The 13,462-nt window shown below is 39.4% G+C and overlaps 1 protein-coding gene across 1 annotated transcript in view; it reads right to left on the bottom strand.

Moving 5' to 3' along the window:
* The window catches only part of HECTD4 (HECT domain E3 ubiquitin protein ligase 4), a 666,929-nt gene that overhangs the window by 28,633 nt on the left and 624,834 nt on the right, over positions 1–13,462 (bottom strand). The window contains exons 67-68 of the mRNA XM_053699752.1: positions 8,245–8,348; positions 7,878–8,099 (exon numbers count right to left, since the gene is read on the bottom strand). Coding sequence (XP_053555727.1) covers positions 7,878–8,099; positions 8,245–8,348 — 326 coding nt within the window. The remainder of the gene's footprint in view (positions 1–7,877; positions 8,100–8,244; positions 8,349–13,462) is intronic.

The raw sequence follows: 13,462 nt of genomic DNA, 5'->3' as shown, positions 1-13,462 counted from the left end.
AATCGCGCTTGCCTCTTAATTCAGGCAACCTGGATAATACCTCTGACAGGGTATTATTCATGATTGCAGCCATGTCCTGCAAGGTAATCGCTATGGGTGTCCCTGATGTAATTGGCGCCATATTAGCGTGCATCCCCTGAGCGGGAGGCGAAGAGTCTGACACGTGGGGAGAGTTAGTCGGCATAACTTCCCCCTCGTCAGAATCTTCTGGTCATATTTCTTTTATAGTTAAAGACTGATCTTTACTGTTTAAGGTGAAATCAATACATTTAGTACACATTCTCCTATGGGGCTCCACCGTGGCTTTCAAACATAATGAACAAGTAGTTTCTTCTGTGTCAGACATGTTTAAACAGACTAGCAATGAGACTAGCAAGCTTGGAAAACACTTTAAACAAGTTTACAAGCAATATAAAAAACGTTACTGCACCTTTAAGAAACACAAATTTTGTCAAAATTTGAAATAACAGTGAAAAAAGGCAGTTACACTAACGACATTTTTACAGTGTATGTAACAAGTTAGCAGAGCATTGCACCCACTTGCAAATGGATGATTAACCCCTTAATACCCAAAATGGAATAATAAAAGACAAAAACTTTTTTTTTTTTTTTTTTTCAGTCACAACTGCCACAGCTCTACTGTGGCTCTTTACCTCCCTCAAAAACGACTTTGAAGCCTTTTGAGCCCTCCAGAGATAGCCTGGATCATGCAGAGGGAAACTGAATGTCTCTGTCAGTATTTTTAGCTGCACAGAAAAGCACTAAAAAAGGCCCCTCCCACTCATATTACAACAGTGGAAAGCCTAAGGAAACTGTTACTGGGCAAAATTCAAGCCAGCCATGTGGAAAAAAACTAGGCCCCAATAAGTTTTATCACCAAATACATATAAAAAACGATTAAACATGCCAGCAAACGTTTTATATTACATTTTTATAAGAGTATGCATCTCTATTAATAAGCCTGATACCAGTAGCTATCACTGCATTTAAGGCTTTACTTACATTAGTTCGGTATCAGCAGCATTTTCTAGCAAATTCCATCCCTAGAAAAATATTAACTGCACATACCTTATTGCAGGAAAACCTGCACGCCATTCCCTCTCTGAAGTTACCTCACTCCTCAGAATATGTGAGAACAGCCATGGATCTTAGTTACTTCTGCTAAGATCATAGAAAACGCAGGCAGATTCTTCTTCTAAATACTGCCTGAGATAAACAGTACACTCCGGCACCATTTAAAAATAAACTTTTGATTGAAGAATAAACTAAGTATAAAACACCACACTCCTCTTACGACCTCCATCTTGGTTGAGGCTTGCAAGAGAATGACTGGGTATGACAGTTAGGGGAGGAGCTATATAGCAGCTCTGCTGTGGGTGATCCTCTTGCAACTTCCTGTTGGGAAGGAGAATATCCCATAAGTAATGGATGATCCGTGGACTGGATACACTTAACAAGAGAAAAGCTCTTGAGAAAGACCTAAAGTAGCTTAAGAAAACTAACAGGTCTAAGGTGCACTAAGCGGAAACAAAAATAAAGCAGGAGACAAGTAGACACACCAGAAGCCTGGACAGTTGTCAGCTGGATAGGATGATGAACGCAAAAACTAAGCTGTCCAATGCGCACAGTTGAATTAAAGGGACAGTCTAGACCAAAATAAACTTTCATGATTCAGATAGGGCATGTAATTTTAAACAATTTTCCAATTTACTTTTATCACCAATTTTGCTTTGTTCTCTTGGTATTCTTAGTTGAAAGCTTAACCTAGGAGGTTCATATGCTAATTTCTTAGACCTTGAAGGCCGCCTCTTTTCAGAATGCATTTTAACAGTTTTTTACCACTAGAGGGTGTTAGTTCATGTGATTCATATAGATAACACTGTGTTCATGCTCGTGAAGTTACCTGGGAGCCAGCTTCTGTCAAAAGAAATGAAATAAAGGGGCAGTTTGCAGAGGCTTAGATACAAGATAATCACAGAGGTAAAATGTATATAAATATAACTGTGTTGGTTATGCAAAACTGGGGAATGAGTAATAAAGGGATTATCTATCTTTTAAAACAATAACAATTCTGGTGTAGACTGTCCCTTTAATATAAAATTATAATTGCCCAAACAAGGCTAGAGAGTTTCATATAAATAAAAATATAATACCAATAGAAACTCATCTACCAGTAAACTACCAGTAAGAAACTAAACCAGTACCAAAACATATCTGCAGAGATAATTGAATAGGAGTATTTTGTAGATCCATAAGAGAAGGCAAAATTAAAGTCCCTGCAACCACTATGGAAGGTTAGTGACAAAATCTCCTATAAGGTGAAAAAGAGAGCCGCTAATCATACCCCATATACATAGCTCTGACAAACATTGTGAGGGGAAAACGGGCCTCAAATTAGATTAAAAGACCCTCTGACTTTAGAATCATGTGCACATCTTCATTCTTCACCTTCCTACAGCAGAGGCAAAGTTAAAGTAAATGTAAAGTTAAAGCGTTTACCTAAATTGAAACAATAGAAGTTAAAAAAATGAATGAGAATTTCATGAGAAAAAGTGATCCCTGAAGATCAGACTCAGAGAGTGGTTTGCTGACAACAAGTAGTAGTGGGCCTCTGCCCACTAACAAACTTGAGATACTACCCACTACGCAGGGGACTCTTTTTCTCAGAAAAATATCTAAGCCCCTGAGAGAAAAAAGGGCTTACTAGAATCCATATACTGGGACAAACCCAGAAGACCAAACCCTCAGAGCAAAATGCTTGCCTGAGGAACCATAAGAATAATCGGGAGGGAATCTCCTGAATCCCCAGTCCCCCATAGGACACGCTCTCCCCAAACTGATAGGCTAGCGACTACGTCAAAACCGCCCAGGAAGAGCTCAAAGAAATGTCCCTCAGGACAGGGAGAGCTGAACAAAACACTGGAGAGCGATTTTCCCAACCGGTATTCCAGGTAAGTCTGCTAAGACAGATTCAAAAGGGGTCCTTTAGATCAGCAACAGCTTGCTAATTCCCTCAAGCCTCTCCTATACTCCTTCTACTCCTTTTCCTGCCCTGACCCATCTTGTGGAACTCTCTGCCTCGCTCCACAAGACTCTCCCCTAGTTTTGAAAGCTTCAAGCGCTCCCTAAAGACTCTAATGTTCAGGGATGCATACAACCTACGCTAACCTTTCTTTATACCAGTTCCTCTCCTCCTTTGCTGTCCCCTGAATCCCCTTAGCATGTAAGCCTAAGAGTCCAGCTGTTTGTAGATCACCTTCTTAAGAGCTGATTACAACAGTGCAACTCTTGGCAGGGCACTCTACCCATTTGATCCATATAATTGTTGTGTTGTACTTCGCCTTTGTTTATAGCGCTGCGAAATCTGTTGGCGCTCTACAAATAACCGATAATAATAATTCAAAACAGCACCATGCCGATGTCTCGGCCTCGGCTGAGATGAGACCAGTCAAAGGTAAGAAACCCAAGAAGGGCCCTAGGACAAAAAACAAAACTCTCCATCACAGAGCCAGCGATGGACTGAAGGGGGACTGGAGGGCACAACCCGATGAGGTAAACTCTAACTTCACAAGATCTAAGAAAAATCTTCCTGCCTGTAAAGATCAATTTAGCATCCAGGGATCCACCCTGGCACCTATACCAGAGAACTCTGGTCTAGATCCATCTCCGCCCACCACCAAACTCGAGATACTACCCCCTACGCAGGGGTCTCTCTCTTTCTCATAAAAAAATCTAAGCCTCTGAGGGAAAAAAAGGGCTGACTAGAATCCATACACTGGGACAAACCCAGAAGACCAAACCCTCAGAGCAAAATGCTTGCCTGAGGAACCATAAGAATAATCGGGAGGGAATCTCCTGAATCCCCCATCCCCCATAGGACACACTCTCCCCAAACAGATAGGCTAGCGACTAAGTCAAAACTGCCCCGGAATAGCTCAAAGAAATCTCCTTCAGGACAGGGAGAGCTGAACAAAACACTGGAGAGTGATTTTCCTAACCGGTATTCCAGGTAAGTCTGCTAAGACAGATTCAAAAGGGGTCCTTTAGATCAGCAACAGCTTGCTAATTCCCTCAAACCTCTCCTCTCACCCTTCTCCTCCTTTTCCTGCCCTGACCAATCTATCTGCCACTATAATTCCACCCTTACATCCGTCCTTGACAATCTGGCCCCTCTTACCATAGCTCGGAAATCACACACTAATCCTCAGCCCTGGCATACTCCTCTGACACGGTACCTACGCAGATGTTCCCGTACTGCTGAGCGGCACTGGAGAAAATCTCGAAGTTCAGCTGATTTTATTAATTACAAATTCATCTTGAACTCCTACTATTCTGCCCTTAATCTCCATAAGCAACACTACTTCTCTACTCTTATCTCTAATCTTTCTTCAAACCCAAAACGCCTGTTCTCCACTTTCAATACTCTTCTCCGCCCTCCCCCACGTCCTAATACAACTTCTCTGTCAGCTCAAGACTTTGCCAGCCACTTCATTAATAAAATCGACTCCATCAGAAACTAAATCAGCTCTCAACATAATTCCATTCTCTCTTCAAAACAGCACCATGCCGATGTCTCGGCCTCGGCTGAGACCTGTCAAAGGTAAGAAACCCAAGAAGGGCCCTAGGACAAAAAACAACACACTCCACCACAGAACCAGCGATGGACTGAAGGGGGACTGGAGGGCACAACCCAATGAGGTAAACTCTAACTTCACAAGATCTAAGAAAAATCTTCCTGCCTGTAAAAAACAATTTAGCATCCAAGGATCCACCCTGGCACCTATACCAGGGAACTCTGGTCTAGATCCATCCCAGAGGATCGAAGAAGACAGATGAAACTCCCTAAAAGTCTTCTAACAAACGATGGTAAGTAAACCAGAATCTTCAAGACCAGGGAGCTACTGATAAAACTGGAATCAGGATCCTGCCAGATTAAACCCCAGATCCCCCCAAAAAAACCTTGTATCAGAAACAAGGTTTACTGGAAGAGACAGTCCATAAGAACCGGATTTCACCCAAAAGGAATAAAAAAGCAAAGATATCCTTCACAACAGCGATCCCGCAGAGTTCTCTAACAAAAAGGTAGAGAGAACCTTATATTCTCCCCCAAAAATGAGACATAATAAGCTCTGCTTAAGTACCATAGAACCCGAATAGGACGGGAGACCCCACCCTTTTTGGACCATGAAACAACAGTGGTATGAAAATATTCTCACACTGCGATAGGTACCGGAACAATGATCAAATGTCATCTGAAAAGCTTCCCTCTCTCTGCCACAAGACAAAAATCAAGATTAGAAAAACTGCCCGGAAAGTCAGGAAAAGAAGCCTAGCTCCGGCCTCTATGACCCTTGGGACCGATATGATCCAGAATCAAACGCCCATCCAAGATAGAACCTAAACCAGGTCCTTCCTGCCATCTAGGATAGATGGACCTGCTCTGCCTGTACCAGAATAGCTAGAAAGAACTCCTTCTCTGGAGTAGAAGGAAAGAGTAGACAACCGACATATCTGCCAGAGCAACTCAAGAACTAAACAGAAAATTCTGAAGTTCCAGCTTAAGCTAGAAGGTTGAGAATAATCCAAAAAACAAAAGAGAAGTATAAGCTCCATGGCTTAAATCAGTCTTGAAAATATCGAGGGAACATCACCTCGAACTGAGACCGAGATGCTTCCACAGGAAGTCTCCAGAAAACGAGACAACCAAAGTCGTCAGTATCTAATATCCCATATGACGAAATGTCTTCCTAAAAAGAGTTTCTACAACAAGAGCTCCAAACTAAAAAACTATCCTGAAAACGGAATAGAAAAAGACAATAGGCAAGCGCACAAAAGTAATAGCCAAGAAGAAATGCGTGAAAACAGGTCCTGCCTGTCATACGACACAAACCCCCCTATAGAGCTCGGAACTGGGATACTAAAATACAAAACAAAAAAAGGGGAAAAAAAGAAAAAAAAAATAGACGAGAAGGAATAGGATTTCTATCCCAGATTGATTTAGAAGACTGAGATTTGACTGATGGATCAGTACTAGGAACCTCTAACATCGCCAAAACTTCTCTCAGAAGCAAGTTCAGGCATGCCATTCTTAATCTAAATCCTCTTCAGTTGGAGGAATCAAATCAGCAGACTCCAACCCTGGAGGTCCTACCTCTGAAGCCTCAGAGGGAACCGCATCCCCAGATGACTGATCGGATACAATCGTCAATTTACATGACGGTCTCTGGGCAGGAGTGCATGGATTAACCCTTCGCTTGCACGTAACAGGAAGAGGCAAAATCGCTAAGGCCGTAGAGATGGCCTGCAAAACTGCGCAGTAACCTCTGGTGGAAAAAAGCCCCCTTCAGGCGAAGGAGCAGCGGTACCCGGGGAAACTGCATGTGTAGGAACAGAAGAATCTAGGGAACACACCTCATGGGACGAGGAATCCTTAGAGGCGGACGGCTCAGTGATCTCTAGCATCTCAACATTGGGTGATGAGAACACCCTGTTGCGGCATACGGAACGTAATTGAGAGGGCTGGACTACCCGGGCCCCCTCACAATATACACAGGCATCAAATTCTGTATTAGAGGGATCCCCCTCTAAATAATCAGAATCCTCCATAACTCATCTTATTTAATATATAGAAACAACAACTGGCACCTTATACCCCCAGTGGCTGGGGCATTCAACACCTCCTATGACCCAGACAGATAGAGAAATTCGCTCCTCTCTGCAGACACTCGGTCAGAAATAGGAAATGGAAAAAACGTGACCACCCCTGGTCACACGGTGCATCATGCCAGCTTAATAAAACTGTGCAGCTTTAGAATAATTTAAAAAAAATAACCTGTATGTTCCGATCAGCCTATGACCCCGAACGTCTCCTACACGAAAGCCGAATTCACATAACAAATATAATTAAAAAATCCCACTGTTCAATAATCCCCCTCAGGGAATATTAACCCTTGATTCCATAGAGATAAAAGAAGTCCCACTGTGACCCTGTCTTCTATCGTTAACATATATATAAAAAAAATGAAACGATCTTACTGGAATCTATGCCGTGGAACAGAAAACACGGTCCTTCAAGTTTGACAGACTGTAGCGTTGCTTCTGACATGGACTTGAGTGAAGAAAAGCAGGCAGCAAAACTTGTCAACGCCGATTGCTTAGGAGCTGTTAATATGAGCCTGGATGGTTTCGCAGAAAGACTCTCCCTGCATCTCCAGACTCTAACTTTCATCAATGCTCTCACTGAGAGGCTGACAAGACTACTTAAAACTCCAGTCCCATCTCGAAGGGTAGATACCCTTCCTAAGGAACTACTCCGAAATCTTCTGACACTTCTCTGCCAATCTCCTGTGACGAAAGGCAAAGAATACCTGGTGGATGGGGGATGAGGGAAGTGGGGGAGGTATTTAAGCCTTTGGCTGGGGTGTCTTTGCCTCCACCTGGTGGCCAGGTTCAGTATTCTCCACAAGTAATGATGCAGCTGTGGATTCTTCCAGTATTAAGAAGGAAAAAAACCCACACCTATATAAACAAATACAATTTGCAAACATGGCACTACCATAAAACCAACATTGTGAAATACGAACATCTGTAACTGACAACTGTGTTTCTGTAGAAGCAAAAACATTTCTAAATATGTGAAAATGGATAATTGAGAAGTATTTCCAGCTCTAAATATGTAATAAAGATGTGTCTCAAGATTGCAGGTATGCTTACTTAACCATATTTTGTTTGTATTTCAGGCACAGAATATGATCCTGGGATTTTTAAAATGAAATATAAAATGTGTTCATAAAATACATAATCATGGAAAGTGCTCATGTAGGGACTTATTCCATGTATTAGCATCATAATTAAATTAAAAGAAAGAAAGTGGTTACATTTTCAAACTTTTTGATGTAGTTGTATGTCAAGATATCTGCTTCGTAGAGGTCAGTTTCTGGGTCCATTGGTTCTCCAACCAGCATCTTCCAGAAGCAAGGTAGCAGGTCCAGAGGAAGGGGTACATCGGCTCTGATAGCTATTCCAAGGAGCTGTCCAAAGAAATGTAGCAATTGTTCTTCTGGATATGTTATAGGACTTGGCGTTAGAAGATATTTACCCTGTATGAATGAAAATGGTTCATCTGCATTAAGTGGAACAAAGGTTTTTCTATGAATGTTTAATTTCTAACTTTCTCTAAAGATTACTTTCTTGTCAATACATTTATATGAGATATTAATACCTAGTGAAGTAATAATAACCTACCTTATTCTTATTAACTGCAGAGCTCGGACAGAGCAGCAGGAGAGAAAGCGAGGAACTCTGAAGTTCTTTGCACACTTGCCAAAGGAAGTGACGAAATGAGCCACCTGGAGAAAAAAGAAGAAACAGTTATTAAAACTCTCAAGTACTTTAATATAAAAGATTAACATAGTTTTTATTCTTATTCTTAGTACAGGGTATAACAAATTTGCATGAATCAAACTGCCTCAAATATATAATTTATCATACAGTGCCTTGCAAAAGTATTCCCTATTTTGTTGCATTACAACCTGGAATTAGAATGGATTTTTGGGGGGTTTGTGTCATTTGATTTGATTTTGCCTATCACTTTGAAGATGCAAAATATTTTTTATTGTGAAACAAACAAGAAATAAGACAAAACAACAGAAAACTTGAGCTTGCATAACTATTCACCCCCCAAAGTCAGTACTTTGTAGAGCCACCTTGTAGAGAAATTACAGCTGCAATACTCTTGGGGTACGTCTCTAAGCTTGGCACATCTAACCACTAGGATTTTTGTCTATTTTTCAAGGCAAAACTGCTCCAACTCCTTCAAATTGGATGGGTTCGGCTGGTGTACAGCAATCTTAAATTTTTCTCAATTGGATTTAGGTCTGGGCTTTGACTAGGCCATTCCAAGACATTTAAATGTTTCCCCTTAAGCCACTTGAGTATTGCTTTAGTAGTATGCTTAGGGTCATTGTCCTGCTGGAAGGTGAACCTCCGTCCCAGTCTCAAATCTCTCGAAGACAAACATGTTTTCCTCAAGAATTTCCTTGTAATTATCACTCTCCTTCATTCCTTCAATTAAAATTCCTTCAAAATCCCTGCCGATGAAAAACATCCCCACAGCATGATGCTGCCACCACCATGGTGTTCTTGGAGTGATGAGAGAAGTTGGGTTTGCTATCGAGGAGGATTACCAATGACACTAGAGATTATTTAAACGTTCCCTTTATATGTGCATTCAAAAATTGATAATAAATTAGGGCTAGGTGCTTGTACTGGTCTAAAATTTACAACTAATTCAGCTGAAAATGACTGAAAAAGAGAGCACAAATATAGCACTCACAACATTTAAATGTATTTAGGTAAGTGAGCAAAGTATGAAAATATTTAAAACTTAACTATTATTAAAGTATAGAAAAAATAAAAAATGTAATGTTAAAAAGTGCAAATGCTCCTCCTAATTACGGAGTGTAATTATAAGTATTTTAAGAGGTTATTCTCATTATTTCAGAGGATTCCCATATTATATTTTCCACCAAGCTGTAAGCATAAAGGTGGCCAAAATTCGTAAGGAATACGATTGAATTGATTATTACTTCTTAATACTGAGTAAAATATTTTACCTTTTAAAACCAATAAATTATTGTTACCTTTTAATACAGAATATATTATATTTGGGAGCAAGTATTGCTATTTAAAAAAAGAAAGAAACAGAGAAGCCACTGACGCGTATCACCGTTGTGGCTTTGTCAAAGGGTGATCTGACCATCTTCTCGCGTGACTTTTATACCTTAAATCATTTTTTGATTGGCTAGTTTGACAGTCATGTAGGCAGAGTAGCGATTGGAGAATAGATGTGTCCATCTCAACAGGTGATACATTCAATAACGTAATATTCAGTTATTTTTGGAACATAAGGCGTTTAAATATTAATACCAATAGCTTGATGTTAGTATATCTTCGCACCCATCTTCATTTAAATGAAAAAATAGTTTGTTAACGTTATGCTAGAATGTATCCTATTGGTCGAAATATCTGTCTATCATTGAGTGGTTGCATGATTGGTGGATAACAGTTTGCTTTTGGAGCATCTTAATTGGATATATTGTCTGTCTATCATCTATCATCTATTTTGTCTGTCTATCATCACCATTGTGTGATATTGGGGTTCGGATAATCGTTATTTATTCTGTAGTGTATTGTTGTGAACAGCTTGTAGTGACATAGAAAAATAAAGTGTTATTAAAAATAAATATGTTGAGTGAAATAGAAACATAGAAACATAGATATTGACGGCAGATAAGAGCCATAGGCCCAGCAAGTCTGCCCGACCTTACCTAACAGTATAAACTTATCTAGTTCGTAGGATAGCCCTATGCTTGTCCCATGCATTTTTAAAGTCCCCCACAGTGTTTGTTGCTACTACCTCTTGAGGAAGTTTATTCCATAAATCAATCACTCTTTCTGTAAAGAAGTGCTTCCTCAAATTACTCCTGAATCTACTACCCTTTAGCTTGAGCTCATGACCCCTTGTTCTTGAATTTTCCATTTTATGTAAAATACCCACAGCCTCAGTTTTACTAAACCCTTTAATGTACTTGAAAGTTGCTATCATAACACCTCTTTCCCTTCTCTCCTCTAAGCTATACATATTTAGGTCATTGAGCCTATCCTGGTAAGTTTTATTTTTTAGACCATGTACCATTTTGGTAGCCCTCCTTTGCACAGATTCAAGTTTGTTAATATCCTTCTGAAGATATGGCCTCCAGAACTGCACACAATACTCAAGATGAGTCTATAAAGTGGCATAAGAACCTTACTATTTCTGCTGCAAATACCTCTACCAATACATCCAAGCATTCTGCTAGCCTTACTCGCTGCATTACTACATTGTTTACTAAGTTTTAAATCATCTGAAATAATAATTCCCAAGTCCTGTTCCTCGTCTGTAACAGTCAGTAAAGTGTCATTGAGTCTGTAATTAACATTTGGATTTTTCTTCCCTAAATGCATTATTTTACACCTTGCTGTGTTAAACTTTAGATCCCAGTCGTTTGTCCAATCCTCCAATTGTTGTATATCACTTCTCATTTTGTCTACCCCCTCTGGAACATCCACTCTGTTGCAAATTTTTGTATCATCTGCAAAGAGACATACTTTCCCCTGTAGCCCTTTGCTGATATCGCAGATAAATATGTTAAACAAAACAGGCCCCAGAACTGACCCCTGAGGAACACCACTAGTAACAGCCCCCTCTGCTGAATGAACTCCATTTACTAAGACACTTTGTTTTCTGTCCTTAAAGGGACAGTATATACTCATTTTAATATAACTGCATGTAATAGACACTACTATAAAGAATAAGATGCACAGATACCGATATAAAAATCAAGTATAAAACTGTTTAAAAACTTACTTAGAAGCTTTCAGTTTAGCTTTGTTGAAAAGGTAGCTGGAAAGCCCACTGCAAGTGGGAAATAAGACACTCCCCCCCCTCCCCCTTCTTTTGCATATGAAAAGACCCTTTACACAAACAGGAGCAAGCTGGAGAAGGTATACATCAGTACTCACATAAAACTTTGGGGCTTGGTTAGGAGTCTGAAAATCTGAGCAACGTTATTTAAAAATAAGCAAAACTAAACATTTTTTTTTTAAAAAAAAACTTCATTGGCTTTATAAATAGATCATCTACAAAACATTTATGCAAAGAAAAAATGAGTGTATAATGTCCCTTTAAGCCAGCATTCCACCCAGTTCACAATTTTTGAATCTAGACCAAGGAGATATAGTTTGTGAATAAGTTTATTGTGTGGGACGGTGTCAAATGCTTTGCTGAAATCTAGATATGCTACATCAACTGCTCCTCCCTTGTCTAATACTTTTGTTTGTCAAAGAAGTCAATTAGATTAGTCTGACATGATCTCCCTGAAGTAAAACCATGCTGATTTTGGTCCTCTAAATTGTTTGTCTTTATGTAAGTCATAATTCTTTCTTTTAAGAGGCTTTCCATTAATTTCCCTACTACTGTAGTTAAACTAACTGGCCTGTAGTTGCCCGATTCTTCTCTACTGCCCTTTTTATGAAGAGGTATTACATTTGCTATTCTCCAATCATCTGGGACAGCTCCTGTTAATAGTGACTGATTAAACAGATCAGTTAATGGGACAGTTAGCACTGATCAAAGTTCTTTTAAAACCCTTGGATGAATATTATCAGGACCCACTGCCTTTGTAACATTTATTTTTGATAATGCTAACAAAACCTCATCCTCTGTAAAAAGATTACTGTTAAGCTTGTTTCTATTTTGCGTAGCATCCCTTAATGTAGACATTGTATCTTCACAATCTTTAGTGAAAACAGAACAGAAGTAATCATTGAGACAGTCTGCAATCTGCTTATCTCCTATTATTCTACCATCAACTGATTTCAATTTTACTATTCCTACCTTATTTTTTCTTCTTTCACTGATATATCTAAAGAATGTTTTGTCCCCATGTTTTACTGACTGTGCTATCTTCTCTTCTGCATGAGCTTTAACCTTCCTAATTAACTGCTTAGTCTTTTTTTGTTGGAGTCTCCATATTTTCATATCATCATCTGCTTGTGTGTGTCTGTAATTTTTATAAGCTATCTTTTTTGTCTTTACATTATGTGCTACTTCTTTGGAAAACCAAATTGGTTTCCGCTTTTACTTTTACAGACATGTCTAATACAGTGTAAGGTTGCATCTAAAATGGCACCTTTCACAAATTCCCACTGTTCTTGAACCCCTGTAATAAGAGTTTTCCCCTTTAAATAGTTTTTTAGGTATTCTCCCATTAATGAAAAATCTGCCGTCCTAAAGTCTAAAACTTTTGTTTTAGTCTGGGTGGACAGTTCCTGAACATGAATACTAAACCAAACAGATTGATGATCACTGGATCCTAAGTTCTCACCTACAGACACATCTGAAACTGTATCACTGTTTGTAAGTATTAGATCTAATATAGCTTCCTTACGAGTTGGTTCCTTGACTAATTGTTCAAGTGATTCCCCTAGCAGAGATTCAAGAATATACCTGCTTCTAGCCGATCTAGCAGAAGGAATCTTCCAGTCTATATCTGGCAAACTAAAGTCCCCCATTACTATAACCTTACCCTTCATGGTCATTTTGGTTATTTCATCTAATAACAGATTGTCCAGTTTTTCATCCTGCAATGGAGGCCTATATACAACCCCTATTCTAAAAACATTTTTATCTCCAATTTCCAAAGTCACCCAAATACTTTCCACCTCATAATTTGTTCCTACAATTTCAGTAACCTTTATATTTTCATTTACATACAAAGCAACTCCTCCACCTTTCTTTCCTACTCTGTTCTTTTTAAATAACCTGTATCCAGGTATGACTATGTCCCAGTCATGCAAATCATTGTACCATGTTTCTGTTATAGCTACTAAATCCAAGTTGTCCCTAGTCATTATTGAAATG

The sequence above is a fragment of the Bombina bombina genome, chromosome 2, assembly GCF_027579735.1.
Source record: "Bombina bombina isolate aBomBom1 chromosome 2, aBomBom1.pri, whole genome shotgun sequence".
Classification (NCBI taxonomy): domain Eukaryota; kingdom Metazoa; phylum Chordata; class Amphibia; order Anura; family Bombinatoridae; genus Bombina; species Bombina bombina.
This window is presented reverse-complemented; position numbering and strand designations above follow the sequence as displayed.